The sequence below is a fragment of the Salvelinus namaycush genome, chromosome 21 (genome assembly GCF_016432855.1).
Source record: "Salvelinus namaycush isolate Seneca chromosome 21, SaNama_1.0, whole genome shotgun sequence".
NCBI lineage: Eukaryota > Metazoa > Chordata > Actinopteri > Salmoniformes > Salmonidae > Salvelinus > Salvelinus namaycush.
In genome coordinates this window covers 13,675,414-13,691,366 of record NC_052327.1, presented here as the reverse complement: position 1 = coordinate 13,691,366, position 15,953 = coordinate 13,675,414, and the positions used below count along the sequence as shown (strand labels likewise).

General features: G+C 39.8%; 1 protein-coding gene across 1 annotated transcript in view; it reads right to left on the bottom strand.

The window, feature by feature from the left end:
• Positions 1 to 311: 311 nt before the first annotated feature.
• Positions 312 to 15,953, bottom strand: part of LOC120066573 (harmonin-like) — a 39,737-nt gene continuing 24,095 nt past the window's right edge. The window contains exons 21-26 of the mRNA XM_039017999.1: positions 13,359 to 13,424; positions 5,737 to 5,778; positions 3,934 to 3,987; positions 1,382 to 1,481; positions 776 to 885; positions 312 to 371 (exon numbers count right to left, since the gene is read on the bottom strand). Of these exons, the coding sequence (XP_038873927.1) occupies positions 312 to 371; positions 776 to 885; positions 1,382 to 1,481; positions 3,934 to 3,987; positions 5,737 to 5,778; positions 13,359 to 13,424 (432 nt within the window). The remainder of the gene's footprint in view (positions 372 to 775; positions 886 to 1,381; positions 1,482 to 3,933; positions 3,988 to 5,736; positions 5,779 to 13,358; positions 13,425 to 15,953) is intronic.

Below are 15,953 nucleotides of genomic sequence, written 5' to 3'. Positions count from 1 at the left end.
TTGTTTCTTTATACATTTGCTAACATTTCTAAAAACCTGTTTTTGCTTTGTCATTGTGGTATTGAGGGTAGATTGATGAGGGGAAAAAACAATGTCATTATTTTTTAAATAAGACTAACATAAGAAAAAAAAAGAAAAGTCAAGGTGTCTGAATACTTTCCCGAATGCACTGTAAATAACAAGTCAATTGAAACATTACGCCCTGCATCTACTTTCAACTGAATCTTTGTGAGGATTTATAAGCTATTCATTGTGTGCATTCACATACTGTAGAGGTTGTTCCACATGTGGAGTTGATGGAGAGAATGTACTTACACCTCATCTTCATACTCTTTTGGAGGTGACACTGCTATCACCAGGTCAATCCAATCCTAAAGACACACATACACATACATTAAAAATCAATGATGTTTGGCTCATATAACAACGAACTGTCTATCCCTCTTCCATACAGGATTTGCAGGGTTAAAAAAATATCGCAGAGGAACTATTGATCCAAAAAAATCAACCCCCCCCCCTACTATAAAACCAACTGTGCTGATTGTTGACGTTTTGATCGGGGCTGGCCTTATCAATAAGACTCATGTAAGACAAATTACCGTCAGCACAAAACAACCAGGGTAGTATTTCACAATACAGGATCAAACTGATAGCCTTGGATATACTCCCTCGCCTGTTTATTCATTGATTTTGCTGTGAGAAATACCCCCCAGTATTTCTGATCTTAGACGTTGTTGTTGTCGTCAGAGTGTAAAAGAGACAGTCAAAATCATACCCCTCCGCTGTTCCAGGCCCGGGTCAGAGAGTTTTGTCCTTCTGTCAGTGAGGAGTCAGTCAGGATCTTCCCATTCACAGCCATCACCTCATCTCCTGGCACTATCCCACCTGGGGAGGCACACACACACGCATACACACACACAGTCACAAAAATTACTTTTGTTTTTACATACAACAACCTCTGGGTGAATAGTGCTGCCTATGTAGATTCAACTTATGTTTAGTAAACATATCCCACTCAATAGCCTGGGATTGGTTTCTACTATCATTGCTCCACAGGGACATAAAGGCTGCGTTTACACAGGCCACCCAATTCTGATTATTTTTCCATTAATTGGTCTTTTGACAATCAAATCAACTCTTTTGCCCATAATAACTTGGCTGCCTGTGTAAACGCAGCCATAGACTAATAAGAGCGGAATCAGACCATTGAATATCATTCTGAGAGACGGAATAAACCTTTTGACATTCTGTTTGTATGTCAAATATGAAACAAAAACATGCCATTCAATTTCTATTGGTGACAACAGAGGGTTGAGAGAAGAGATGGATGTATGTAATCTTTAAATTAAATAAATCCAAGTGTTGACACGTATGAACTCACCATGTTTGTCTGCCGAGCCTCCATCATAAATGGCAGATACCACTAGCTTTCCCAGAGGGGAGTCTACTCCCCCCTCCACAGCCAGATCAAGTGGTCCAACCTGAGGTAAGAGAGATACGTGGAAATACATGTAATGCATTCATTACATATGATTTAAAGATGCACTATACAGAAATCGCTACGCCATTTCATGGTTGCTAAAATTGTAATAGTTCACCTAATTTCAGTTTGTGACAAAACAAGCAAGTATAGTGTAGAGAATCATTGTACCATCTAAATATATTTTCCATAACCAAAAATATGGTATTTTCAGTTGTTTGAAGCTGGTGTACAAAAAACGAAAGTAAAAGACGGAAAACAAAACTTATGAACGGGAAGCATCGAAATAGCACACATAGAACAGATCTACCACTTCTTAGACTTGCTTTCAATGAGTATGATAGATCTATAACTCACATTGCCATGTGAATTTGGTCGGGTCGCCCAAAGAGTTACATATTGCAGCTTTAAAACTTCTTCTTAATAGGGGGCGCTGTTTTCACTTTGGGAAAAAATAGTGCCCAAATTAAACGGCCTCGTACTCTGTTCTAGATCATATGATATGCATATTATTATTACTATTGGATAGAAAACACTCTGAAGTTTCTAAAACTGTTTGAATTATATCTGTGAGTAAAACAGAACTCATTTGGCAGGCAAAGTTCCAAACAGGAAGTGAAAAGTCTGAAATGGGTCTCTGTGACAGGCCTTGCCTATTCAATTGCCTTGTATTTATGGATCTGTATGCACGTCATACGCCTTCCACTAGATGTCAACAGGCTGTAGAACGTTGAATGAGGTGTCTAGCCTGATGTGGGACCGAATGAGAGCTTTTGAAGTGACAGGTCAGCCATATTGGCAGTATTTTGCTACGCAGTTGGGAACGCCATATCTTTGTCTGCAATGCGTTAGGTAGACACGAATAAATGCTCTGGGACGTTATTGGATACATACGAGAAAAACATACTAAAGATGGATTCTCAACTGAGTTTGACCAGTTTATTCGACTTTTATTATCAGTTTTTGAATTTTTCGTTCCATGCGCCAAACGTTGATGGACACTTGAGCTCCACCATGCTAGCCAAAGTTGCTAATTCGACAGAAGAAATGGACATTCTAAAACAAAACAACGATTTATTGTGGAACTAGGACTCCTTGCACTGCATTCTGATGAAAGATCATCAAAGGTAAGAGAATATTTATGATGTTATTTCGTATTTTTGTGGAATATGTTGACTCCAACATGGCGTAGAATGGCTGAGCGCTGTCTCAGATTATTGCATGCTGTGCTTTGTACTAAAGTTATTTTTTTTAAATCTAACACAGCGGTTGCATTAAGAACCAGTGTATCTTTCATTTGCTGTACAACATGTATTTTTCAGCAAAGTTTATGATGAGTTTTTCTGTTAGATTACGTCGCTGTCTAAAATTTCTCCGGACATTTTGGTTTTATTTGTGACGATGGCTGCGTTGTAAAACCCAGATTTGTAGCTATAAATATGCACATTTTCGAACAAAACATAAATGTATTGTATAACATGATGTCATAAGACTGTCATCTGATGAAGTTGTTCAAAGGTTAGTGATTAATTTTATCTCTATTTGTGGGTTTTGTGAAAGCTATGTTTGCGGTAAAAAAATGGCGTTGTGTGTTTGGCTATTGTGGTGAGCTAACAAATATATATTGTGTTTTCGCTGTAAAACACTTTAAAAAATCGGAAATATTGGCTGGATTCACAAGATGTTTATCTTTCATTTGCTGTACAACATGTATTTTTCATAAAAGTTTTATGATGAGTATTTATGTATTTCACGTTGCTCTCTGTAATTATTCTGGCTGTTTTGGTGCTATTTGTGACGATGGCTGCAATGTAAAACTACGATTTATACCTATAAATATGCACATTTTTGAACAAAACATAAATGTATTGTATAACATGATGTCATAAGACTGTCATCTGATGAAGTTGTTCAAAGGTTAGTGATTAATTTTATCTCTATTTGTGGGTTTTGTGAAAGCTATGTTTGCGGTGAAAAAATGGCGTTGTGTGTTTGGCTATTGTGGTGAGCTAACATAAATATATATTGTGTTTTCGCTGTAAAACATTTTAAAAATCGGAAATGTTGGCTGGATTCACAAGATGTTTATCTTTCATTTGCTGTATTGGACTTGTGATTTCATGAAATTATATTATATGATATCCCTGTGGCGCTAGGCTAGGCTATGCTAGTCAGCGTTTCTGATGAGGAGGATCCCGGATCCGGGAGGGTGATTAAGTAGAGATTAAAGCCTTAGATGTATCATCATCATCACCATCATCCTACTGTATATGTCTGTCTGAGGAAATAGAGATGATTCTGCAGTGCAGGAATGAACTTTTCAAATTGCCAATTAACTTCATTGTACCCAAAGGTCAGTTTGTTTTGATCCTTCTTGCCTTAAATAAAGAATATAACAACCTGAAAAGTATAGTCAAAACTGGACAGTTCATCCTGATGGTAATTCTGATTACCTTTTTGATTCTCAGTAGTCTCACGTCTCGCCCAGCTATCTGTTCCGAGGAGAACTGTTAACACAACCAGCAGAGATGGATGGAGTCAAAACAAAACACATAACATTACAACACTGGATCACAGTGAATAGATATGTATGGATTGTACAATCTATACAGTAAATCTCTATTATATACAGTGCCTTCGGAAAGTATACAGACCACCTGACTTTTTCCACATTTTGTTACGTTAGAGACTTATTCTAAAATGGATTAAATAAATAAAAACCATCAGCAATCAACACACAATACCCCACAATGACAAAGCCAAAAAAAAAACAGTTTTGAAATTTTAGCAAATATATTGAAAATAAAAAACAGAAATACCTTTTTTACAATAAGTATTCAGATCCTTTGCTATGAGACTTGAAATTGGGCTCAGGTGCATCCTGTTTCCATTGATCATCTTTGAGATGTTTCTACAACTTGGATTTGGAAAGGCACACACCTGTCTATATAAGGTCCCACAGTTGACAGTGCATGTCAGAGCAAAAACCAAGCCATGAGGTCAAAGGAATTGTCCGTAGAGCTCCGAGACAGGATTGTGTCGAGGCACAGATCTGGGGAAGGGTATCCAAACATTTCTTGAAGGTCCCCATTGAAGGTCCCCAAGAACACAGTAGCCTCCATCATTCTTAAATGGAAGAAGTTTGGAACACTCCTCAGTAAAAGGCACATGACAGCCCAATTGGAGTTTGCTGTTCTCTGGTCTGATGAAACCAAAATTGAACTATTTTGCCTGAATGCCAGGCGTCACGTCTGGAGGAAACCTGGCACCATCTCTACGGTGAAGCATGATGGTGGTATCATCATGCTGTGGGGAAGTTTTTTAGGGTGAGGGACTGGGAGACTAGTCAGGATTGAGGGAAAAATTAACAGAGCAACGTACAGAGAGATCCTTGATGAAAACCTGCTCCAGAGTGCTCAGGACCTCAGACTGGGGCGAAGGTTTATCTTCCAACAGGACAACTACCCTAAGCACACAGCCAAGACAACGCAGGAGTGGCTTCAGGACAAGTCTCTGAATGTCCTTGAGTGGCCCAGCCAGAGTCCGGACTTGAACCCGGCTGAACATTTCTGGAGAGACCTGAAAATATCTGTGCAGCGACGCTCCCCTTCCAACCTGATAGAGCTTGATCTGCAGAGAAGAATGGGAGAAACTCCCCAAATACAGGTGTGCCAAGCTTGTAGTGTCATACCCAATAAGTCTCAATGCTGTAATCGCTGCCAAAGGTGCTTCAACAAAGTACTGTGTAAATGGCCTGAATACTTATGTAAATGTGTTATTTCAGGGGTTATTGTAAGACATTTGCAAAAATTTCTCAACTTGTATTTGCTTCATCATTATAGGATATTGTGTGTGGATTGAGGGGAGAAAAATAACCTTTTTGTCAATTTAATAAGGCTGTAACGTAACAAAATGTAGAAAAAGTCAAGGGGTCTGAATACTTTCCAAAGGCAATGTATGGCTTTAGCTATAGAAAACCATTTCCCTGAGGTGCATTGACTATTTCCAAGAAAGACTAGAACATTAGAGGTGTCCGACTGAGGTTTCCAGGAAGGCTAAAACACAGAATGGCTGTTACAGTGACTCAATGGCCACACAGAACCTAGAAGGTCAACTATGGGATGGCTCACAATGGAGACATTTACAAACTGATTTTTTGGTCACGGTTAACAGATCTTCATTGGCACATGTCACACGCCTGTACACATGACATGATCCTGTACGTCTTGTTGCAGCTATAGACAGACATACAGTACCATGGAGTGGGGATCAAAGTCTTCCACGTATTTCTGAAAGCCCTGAAAGACAAACAACATATTAGACAGTTCAACATGGCAATGCTGCATTGAGGTTCAGCACCACACGCATGGTTGAACAATAGGCCTATAATATAAGCCCTATATCACCCTGGTCTCTTAACTGATTTCTTGCTCAGTAATATGACATCTTACACAATCTGTGGTACAAGCAGAAATGGCTATCCTTTCCTTTGTTAGTCTACGGCACTGTAAAACTTCATAGATTCAACCCGAACCAGGGCAATGTAGCTTATTACTTTTCTAAATGACTTTGGCATGTAATTATGTAATTAGGCTCTAACAGAGAACGAGTGTGGTGAGTGTACAAGGGCTAGATTTCCTTTGACAACCACTTCTGTCTTTAAATGGTATTTCAAATTGATGAATGTTATAATACAACAAAAACCAAGGCTGTGGACTCATTTTCCAAGTCTTTCCAGCTTTGAAAAATAAAGTGATGACAGAGAGAAGGCTAACTATACACACGGAGTGTACAAAACATTAGGAACATCTTCCTAATATTAAGTTGAACCCCCCCCCTTTCCCCCAGAAAAGCCTCAATTCGTCGTGGCATGGACTCTACAAGGTGTTGAAAGTGTTCCACAGGGATGCTGGCCCATGTTGACTCCGATGCTTCCCACAGTTGTGTCAAGTTGGCTGGATGTCATTTGGGTGGTGGACCATTCTTGATACACACAGGAAACTGTTGAGCGTGAAAAATCCAGCAGCGTTACAGTTCTTGACACACTCAAACTGGTGCGCATACAGGGTTGGGGAGTAACGTAATCCGTTACATGTAAGGGGTTACCAAAAAACGGTAACTGTAATCCGTTAAAATATTGTAATCAGATTACAGATTCTTTTGAAAAATCTTTGACACTCCTCTGTTTTCTCAATGACATTCAAATCAACATTGAAAAAAGGCGGAAGTTTAAATTTGTTCCACCTGAGCGAGTCTGACCACAAGTCAGAGACCAATATGATGACACACCAAATGGGTTTGATGGATCGCTGGAAAAGAGCAGGAATAGGCCTTCAAACTCAGTGCCTCTTTGCTTGACATCATGGGAAAATCAAAAGAAATCAGCCAAGACCCCAGAATTTTTTTTTTGTAGACCTTGACAAGTCTGGTTCATCCTTGGAAGCAATTTCCAAATGCCTGAAGGTACCACGTTCATCTGTACAAACAATAGTACACAAGTATAAACACCATGGGACCACGCAGCCGTCATACCGCTCAGGAAGGAGACGCATTCTGTCTCCTAGAGATGAACGTACTTTGGTGCGAAAAGTGCAAATCAATCCCAGAACAACAGCAAAGGACCTTGTGAAGACGCTGGAGGAAACACGTACAAAAGTATCTATATCCACAGTAAAACGAGTCGTATATCGACATAATCTGAAAGGCCGCTCAGCAAGGAAGAAGCCACTGCTCCAAAACCGCCATAAAAAAAGCCAGACTACGGTTTGCAACTGCACATGGGGACAAAGATCATACTTTTTGGGGAAATGTCCTCTGGTCTGATGAAACAAAAATGGAACTGTTTGGCCATAATGACCTGCGTTCTGTTTGGAGGAAAACGGGGGAGGCTTGCAAGCCGAAGAACACCATCCCAACCATGAAGCACGGGAGTGGCAGCATCATGTTGTGGGAGTGCTTTGCTGCATGAGGGACTGGTGCACTTCACAAAATAGATGGCATCATGAGGCAGGAAAATTAGGTGGATATATTGAGGCAACATCTCAAGACATCAGTCAGGAAGTTAAAGCTTGGTCGCAAATGGATCTTCCAAATGGACAAATGACCCAAAGCATACTTCCAAAGTTGTGGCAAAATGGTTTAGGACAACAAAGTCAAGGTATTGGAGTGGCAATCACAAAGCCCTGACCTCAGTCTTATAGAAAATTTGTGGGGAAAAAGCGTATGCGAGCAAGGAGGCCTACAAACCTGACTCAGTTACACCAGCTCTGTCAGGAGGAATGGGCCAGAATTCACACAACTTATTGTGGGAAGCTTGTGGAAGGCTACCGAAACATTTGACCCAGGTTAAACAATTTAAAGGCAATGCTACCAAATACTAATCGAGTGTATGTAAACTTCTGACCCACTGGGAATGTGATGAAAGAAATAAAATCTGAAATAAATCATTCTCTCTCCTATTATTCTGACATTTCACATTCTTAAAATAAAGTGGTGATCCTAACTGACCTAAGACAGGGAATTTTTACGAGGATTAAATGTCTGGATTTGTGAAAAACGGAGTTTAAATGTATTTGGCTAAGGTGTATGTAAACTTTCTTGAATAATATAACTTATAAATGCCTCATGAGCTTAGTTAAATTGTTACACTCCATGAGAACCCAAAATATAAGCACGTTTTTCTCTAAATGTTTGTAAACGTAAACAAACACTGTATGACCTCATAACATGGTTAAAATAATAATTTTGATATCATGGATGGTCAGTCCTTGCATCCAAGCTTTTTGCCAAAACAGAGGCGGGGCCGACGGTTTGTTAGTTTCATCTGTGGATTTGCCCTTTAAACAGCTGCATATTATCAAGATATCAAAGTGTCACCAACAAAAAGGTAAACAATAGTCCTACAGTATAGCAAAGGCAGCATATGTCATTCATTTTTCACATGTAAATAGCACTTTTCAGTAGTGATCAAAGCGTACCATTCTATGAGCGCAGCCTTTATTTTTCAACTCAAATCAAATGAGCCCAATCAGTCCTCCATGACAACAAAATCATAAACAACCGAGTGGGGCTGGCTAATAAGTCCTTAGTGCTCAGGTAAAACTATTTGGCTAATCTATACTTCCATATTTCCAAATAGTATTCTTGAAGATCAAGGGGTATAACATTTATTGGAATGACTGGTTTTTAATGTAAAGATATAATTTAATCGTATTATTATATGTAGTAGAAAGCGATGGGTTAGAAGAAGCCTACATATAACCAACCCATACAGTACAATTTAACATCCATATATGGCCAGGTATGTAAACTTTAACATTGATTTATTCTGCAATAGATGTTGTTCAATTGGTAACATACATTGTCTTCTTCTAATGCCTCTTAAGGGGAAAGTAATCTAAAAGTAACTGAATGTAATCAGATTACGTTAATGTGTTTGGGTAATCCAAAAGTTACGTTACTGATTACAATTTTGGACAGGTAACTAGTAACTGTAACGGATTACATTTGGAAAGTAACCTACCCAACCCTGCCTACTACCATACTCCATTCAAAGGCACTGAAATATTTTGTCTTGCCCATTCACCCTCTGAATGGCACACACACAATCCATGTCTGTGGATGGAATTTGTATGTTTAAATGAATGATTAAAATATTCCACCCTGAAACTATATAATTGTATGTAATTGATTAGAATCATCAATGAAATACATTAGAATCATAAAATGATAATAAATTATGTGTAGTTTTAGTCAGAATTAGGGTAAAACAATATAACTGTAACAATGTCTATTATAGTATCTTAAAAACAGACTGTCTGAGCAAGATTCGGTGCCGACCTTGGCTGGGGGGGCCACTGAGAGTACTTCCCAGGGTCTCCCTATCTTGAGGGAGGACGGGGAGTGATTCTCACGGACTCCCCTAATCTTTGTCGGCTGGGTAGCAGGACAGTATGTGCGTAGGATACCTACTGTTTGTGTGCAAATGTATGTGTGTAAGGAGCTATTATAAAATGAATGCTTTTGTACAACTAACCAGCGCGCCCGTGAATAAACATTTTGACTATCATAGCTGGGGCCTCGGTCTGTTTCATTCAACCAGTATCTTACAAATCCTGGGTTACAGACTAAGTAGTTAATTGAAGTTCAGTTTATGAACATCGAGAACATAATTCTCATGACAATTTGGTCCTTCGAGCCGGATCCCAATACCTGTCCCTGCCGTCCGAAGGTACCACACCGAAATACTGTGCACGGGCGGGTCATTGACCCGTAAATTAAAGACCTGTCCCCTGACATTGGAGTTCCATAACAGGCCGGTATATACATATCTTTGGTCGGCAGAGACGGTGACGGGATCCAACCAACATTGCTTTTCCCAGTCTATGAGACGAAGGTCGGTAATCTTTATTCATGTTCCTACCAAATTGAAAAGGCCTGGAAATGTTTCGTTTGTTCGTTTGTTTTTATCCTTTGGGTTTGAAGAGATTTCCATGTTTCCTAGAGACGATATCTTGGAGTCCTGGTTCAGGTGATGAGACGATATCTTAAAGGGGTACACACACATATGGAATATTAGAAGTTTATTTTCTGAGTTTTAATTAAACACGTGAATTATTTTGATAAAGGGAATGTTCTGGGAATCTGGGATACAACATGTAGAAAATGTTTGATGGTTTTTCTTTAATTTGTATAATATAGTATGAAACACGACTGTAAAAGGGTGGTATGACTTTTGACCTCTATCATGGCTTTCCTTTGTGGTCTGATCAGCCTCATGGGAGGGCCATTTGGATAATGAATTTAAGGTCATTTGTGATACTGATTTTAAGGTAATTGATTTTTATGATAGAGTTTATAGTTCTTTGACATATTTGTAATTTGAACCAAGGAGAAGAAATAAATGGCATAGCCTTGGATATATGGTAGACTTATGTTAAGTATTTAGAACCTAATCGAAGCCAACAGGACAGGGATATATGACATCTAGGATGATTCAGGATTATTGAGAGCATCGAGATAGCCTTAATCAAAATATGTAATAACCTTAGAGATTGCTACCATAGACAGGTGATTTTTCTAAAATCCATGAGTTCAGACAGGGAGACAGTGAGACATTTAGTAAATATTTGGAAACAACCCATATTTGATACTGACTGTTATGAGAAAGAGCGACAGACAGATAGTAGGAAGGGCAGACGGAGAAGCCCTCCCCGCACTGCTGAGACCTTGATGGTTGGGGAGGGAGTAGCATGAGGAGAAAAGATAGGAGTGACACAGAATGGGTAGATAACAGTTACTGAGTGAAAATAAAAGGGGAATGAAAGCCTAGTTGGTTTCAGGGACTAAAGTGTTAGACACTGAACCATTGCCTAGAAATTATTCTGCACAACAGGCCGAAAATAGTAGCATTGACTAGTGCCTGCGAAATAAGAAAGGAGAGAAAGGTTACTATTTACACAGACAAGCACATAGGCATTTAAAACCAAAGAAGATAAGATACTTGACAGATAATTGTTACAGGATAGCCATGAACGAACGGCCCAGGGAGAATTGGACATGTGGAAAATGAAAGGGGCGATCCTACAAGATAATGTCCGACATAAGGATAATTTACTCATCTTACCTGTCATTGTTTAGATATGCGGCAAATTGATACAGTACATGGGCAGAGCCATGTATCAATAGGGGGGATAGGTTAGGACACTGTGGCCTATAGGATAACGAACTAATTAAAATATTTTAATATTTTTTATAATAGATAAATATAGCAAATGGGTAGAAGCGTTCCCAACTTACTTGACGGACACGATTATGGTAGCTAAAATATTAGGTCAAGATATTATCACTAGAGTTGGTTTACTAGGATCTATTTCTTTAAGTAATGGATGACAGTTTAGCTAATCAGGTAGAACAAATAGAAGGCCAGAGTTAGGAACCAGAATAGGTAGACATAGAAGTTGAAGATATACTAGGAGAACACATGAGAGGACTGTTTGTTAACCAAACCCGTATGTCCAAGTTTTTGTGTCCAACGGGTGAATTACAGGAGAAGGTGATTCACTCAATCCAACCAGGAGACTGGGGGGGGGGATCCAGTCCCTGAGGAGAATAGACTGGAAGCAGCCACGGTGGGAGGGGCCATACCAATTGTCTCAAGGCTAAAAATAATTATTTAACCTGTCTACTCCCCTTCATCTACACTTATTGAAGTGGATTTAACAAGTGACATCAGTAAGGGATCATACCTATTCACCTGGATTCACCTGGTCAGTGTGTCATGGAAAGAGCACTTGTTCCTAATGTTTGTACACTCAGTGTATTTAGCAACTCACTAAATAAACATGTTGCTTAAAAAATCTAGATGTTATTGTTAACACCAACACATTTCAGTGTTTCAACACATTGGTTGCAACTATAAAATATAGATTTTTTAAAGTAAACTTCCATTGTCCTACCAAGGGTATCCAAAAATCAGTTTTTCTGTTTGCTCCACTGTTCAAGAACCTTGTTTTGTAAAGCGAGATAGCGACAGCATTTCTTATTTTCACTTCAAAACATTGTAAAAGGAGATAACAATTCTGAATGAAAAACAGAACAGGCATGGGGTGGCAGGTAGACTAGTGGTTAGAGCGTTGTGCCAACAACTGAAAGGTTGCTAGATTGAATCCCAGAGCTGACAAGGTAAAAATCTGTTGCTCCACCCTTGAACAAGGCAGTTAACCCACTGTTCCTAGGCTGTCGTTGTAAATAAGAATTTGTTCTTAAATGACTTGCCTAGTTAAATAAAGAATAAATAAAAATGTTCAATGCATCTCTGTCTGCTAGTGTGACATCTAAAGGCTCTTCCTTCTCCTCTAGGACAGGCCTTATTGACATACACAAACACCGTCATCTGTGGCCTTCAAAATCTGAGGGCTACAGCTCCTCAATCTCCATTCAGGAGAAAGAGGACATGTATCATGTCTCCATCACTGCAGCAACAGCTCAGTTAGCAAGGCAATCACACTGCACTTTCCATTTCAAAAAGCAGACGTCTCCAGTTTGAAACAAATGCCAATTTAATTGAAAAGCGTCCTTCATGGCTGGAGACATCAGTCTGAGGGAGTCAGAATGAACGTTAATTAAATCTGGCTGAATGAGAAGCCAATTTATTGTAATGACATTGATGCCTTTTTAATAGCATCATGTAGGTGTTTAGAAAAGCATCAACAGAACAAAAGGCTATCTGCGGTACGAGTTTGTATCTCAAATAGCATCCTATCCCCTATATAGTGCACTACTTTCCACCAGTTATAGTGCAGAATATGTGGAATAGCAGGGTGCCGATTGAGATTCCCACAGAGTTTATTTTAAGGCAAGGAATGTTAACTCAAGGTTTTTAATAACAATAAGCATGATATGTAGGGTCGAGTCAAAACATGGAGGTCCTTCTTCCCATTGCACAGGAAGTTGCTTGTGGTCTCAGTTTGTATCAAACACTAATATGCCATTGACAGCGGGACAATGCACTGTCAGTTCAGTTCAGTGCAACCTGAACACTAAAAGGAAGACGTACAACCACATATCTACACTACTCAGCATCCACACCGTCTGCATATTTACCTTGAGACAAAAGAAGGCCCAATGCATGTACATAACTTCCACAGTCAATTTAGTTGAACTATCGAATGTGTACAAGGAACTACTGTGTCCAACAGAAAGGACAGATTGGGAACCAGGGAAATAAAGGAGGCAGTCACTCCACAAGTCACTCTGAGGAAGAAAGGTGGATTGATTTAGATTAGAAAGAGGGGAAAACAACCACTAAACTACTAAGAACCACTCAGAGCAGAGGAGAGCACAGTCAGGGGAGAAGGTGGTGATGGGTATGGATTACTTGTCTCTTGTTGTTGGACCTAAACGAGTTGTTATACGTCACCATCCGTTTCAGCATCTCCGGGGGCTGTAACACAGGAACCAGACAGTAGTCATTAGAGATTGACACTACGACACCTCGCTTCTCCCCCCCCCATTCTCCTTCTCTCCCTCCATGCCTTAGGGTGTGTCATGCCTGTCCTGTGAGGATCTGAATGGGTCAGATCAGCTTGGCAATGGATGACAATAACAAGGCCCTCTCTCTCCCACAGGGGTGGGGGGGGCTGCTGGGGGGTTGACAGTTCATACCCTGTCATAAATTACAGGAGAAGGAGACTTTCTCTCCCACTCCAGTATTTAACCCAAGGAATGTTCTTTGTTTCACAGAAGTTTTCCCGCCGAAACTTTAGCACATCAAAAGTGAATACTGGAACAATAATTCTAACATAAGAATATGGGGAATGATCAGTGGGGAGCTATAGAAAACGAATGCCATATTAGTTTTAATTTTGTGATGTCATTAGAAATTTGGCTTGTCAACAAAAACGCTGACAAACTTTTACAGATGCACAATCGAGAGCATCCTGTCGGGCTCTATCACAGCCTGGTACGGCAACTGCACCGCCCTCAACCGCAAGGCTCTCCAGAGGGTGGTGCAGTCTGCACAACGCATCACCGGGGGCAACCTACCTGCCCTCCATGACACCTACAGCACCCAATGTCACAGGAAGGCCAAAAAGATCACCAAGGACATCAACCACCCGAGCCACTGCCTGTTCACACCACTATCATCCAAAAGGCGAGGTCAGTACAGGTGCATCAAAGCTGGGACCGAGAGACTGAAAAACAGCTTCTATCTCAAGGCCATCAGACTGCTAAAGAGCAATCACTAACTCAGAGAGGCTGCTGCCTACATTGAGACCCAATCACTGGCCACTTTAATAAATGGATCATTAGTCACTTTATACAATTCACTCTAAATAATGCCATGTTTACATATCTTACATTACTCATATCACATGTATATACTGTATTTTATACCATCTATTGCACCTTGCTTATGCCACTCGGCAATCGCTCATCCATTTACTTACATGTACATATTCTCATTCAACCCTTTAGATTTGTGTGTATTAGGTAGTTGTTGGGGAATTGTTAGATTACTTGTTAGATATTACTGCACTGTCGGAACTAGAAGCACAAGCATTTCGCTACACTCGCATTAACATCTGCTAACCATGTGTATGTGACGAATAAAATGTAATTTAAAAAACTGTATGGACGTAATACTGTAACTTGGAAAGTATATCCCCTTTATCTGTCAAGTTTCCATCCAATACGTTGTGCATATAATATGACATATTAAGAAAGTATTGTTGTTAAGATATGAATGTGATTTTAAGAGGTATAAGAGAATCTATCTCCTATAAACTGTGCATAAGTAGGTAGCCACGCCCCGATAAGGTCAGAGAGAGTGTCAGATGGACGGAACTGTCCCCTTCGGCCAGAGGACATAAAAGGTTTGCCAACAGAGATTAACATCAGACCAGGAAACGTGAGGCGGTAGCTACATGTTTGAAAAGGTTGTAACTTTGAACCTCAACACGAGGTGAAGAAATAAACTCGAGCGAGCTGCAGCTCATGTCCATCGTGGTCCAAATGCTGAATAATCAACACAAGGTGTAGGCGAGAAGCTCACCTCCCAGACAATCACTGAGACAGTTGATTAGCTGTCTTGAGTCAAATATCTAGAAAAGCGAATCTAAGTGAGACTATCCTACTACGCTCATCACCAATGGGAACCGCGACACGGCTGGCTAGCTATCTTCCAGAGTGAACAATAGTAGAAGACGGGAAAGTGGAGACCCCTTTCAGACAATCAGAGCCATACAGCATGCCACTGAAAGGCCAACAACCTTCCTAAGGAGGGCTGGTTCCGACCGAACAAAGGCACTCACACATAAATACATTCATGATTTCTTATTCCAAACGGGCAGTGGTTTGTGTGCAAACTATATGATTAATGTGAGAATAGTTCTGTAGTGTCTATTTCTCTTTCTCTCTCTCCCGCTCCGTGTCGTTGTGTAAAAAGCCCCCATATTGTAGAAGTCCGCTAGGGACCTTTGTCTCATGTATTAAGTGTGTATCTTATCCTGTTATTATTTAGTTAGCTTGTAAATAAATTATTCAACCAATTTGTGTAGTACTGAATCATGATTACGGCTGGTGTTTTTGTAGATGCATGAGGTTATGACTGTTCATAATGATAAGAGGTAATGATTAATAAGATGACTGTTTATCGATGTAATAGATATATCTTATAGAGTTTAATTCGGGAGATGGTAACTCTTTAAACAACCTCTTCCGTGGTGCCCCAAACTCCTAATTAGTTAGTTGTCACATGATCCATTTAGTCGGGTAACAATTAAACATAGTTAGTGGATTAAATAAATAACAGTCATCAGCTTAATGAAAATAAAGTCATGACAGATTGATTATAAATACTAGATAGTCAACTATCTGGGGGTATTTCAAGATATGCGGGGGCTTAAGAGGACTGTACTGCTGGAGAGGGCGGGTTAAATATACATTTGTAATATGATATGGAATGTGTATT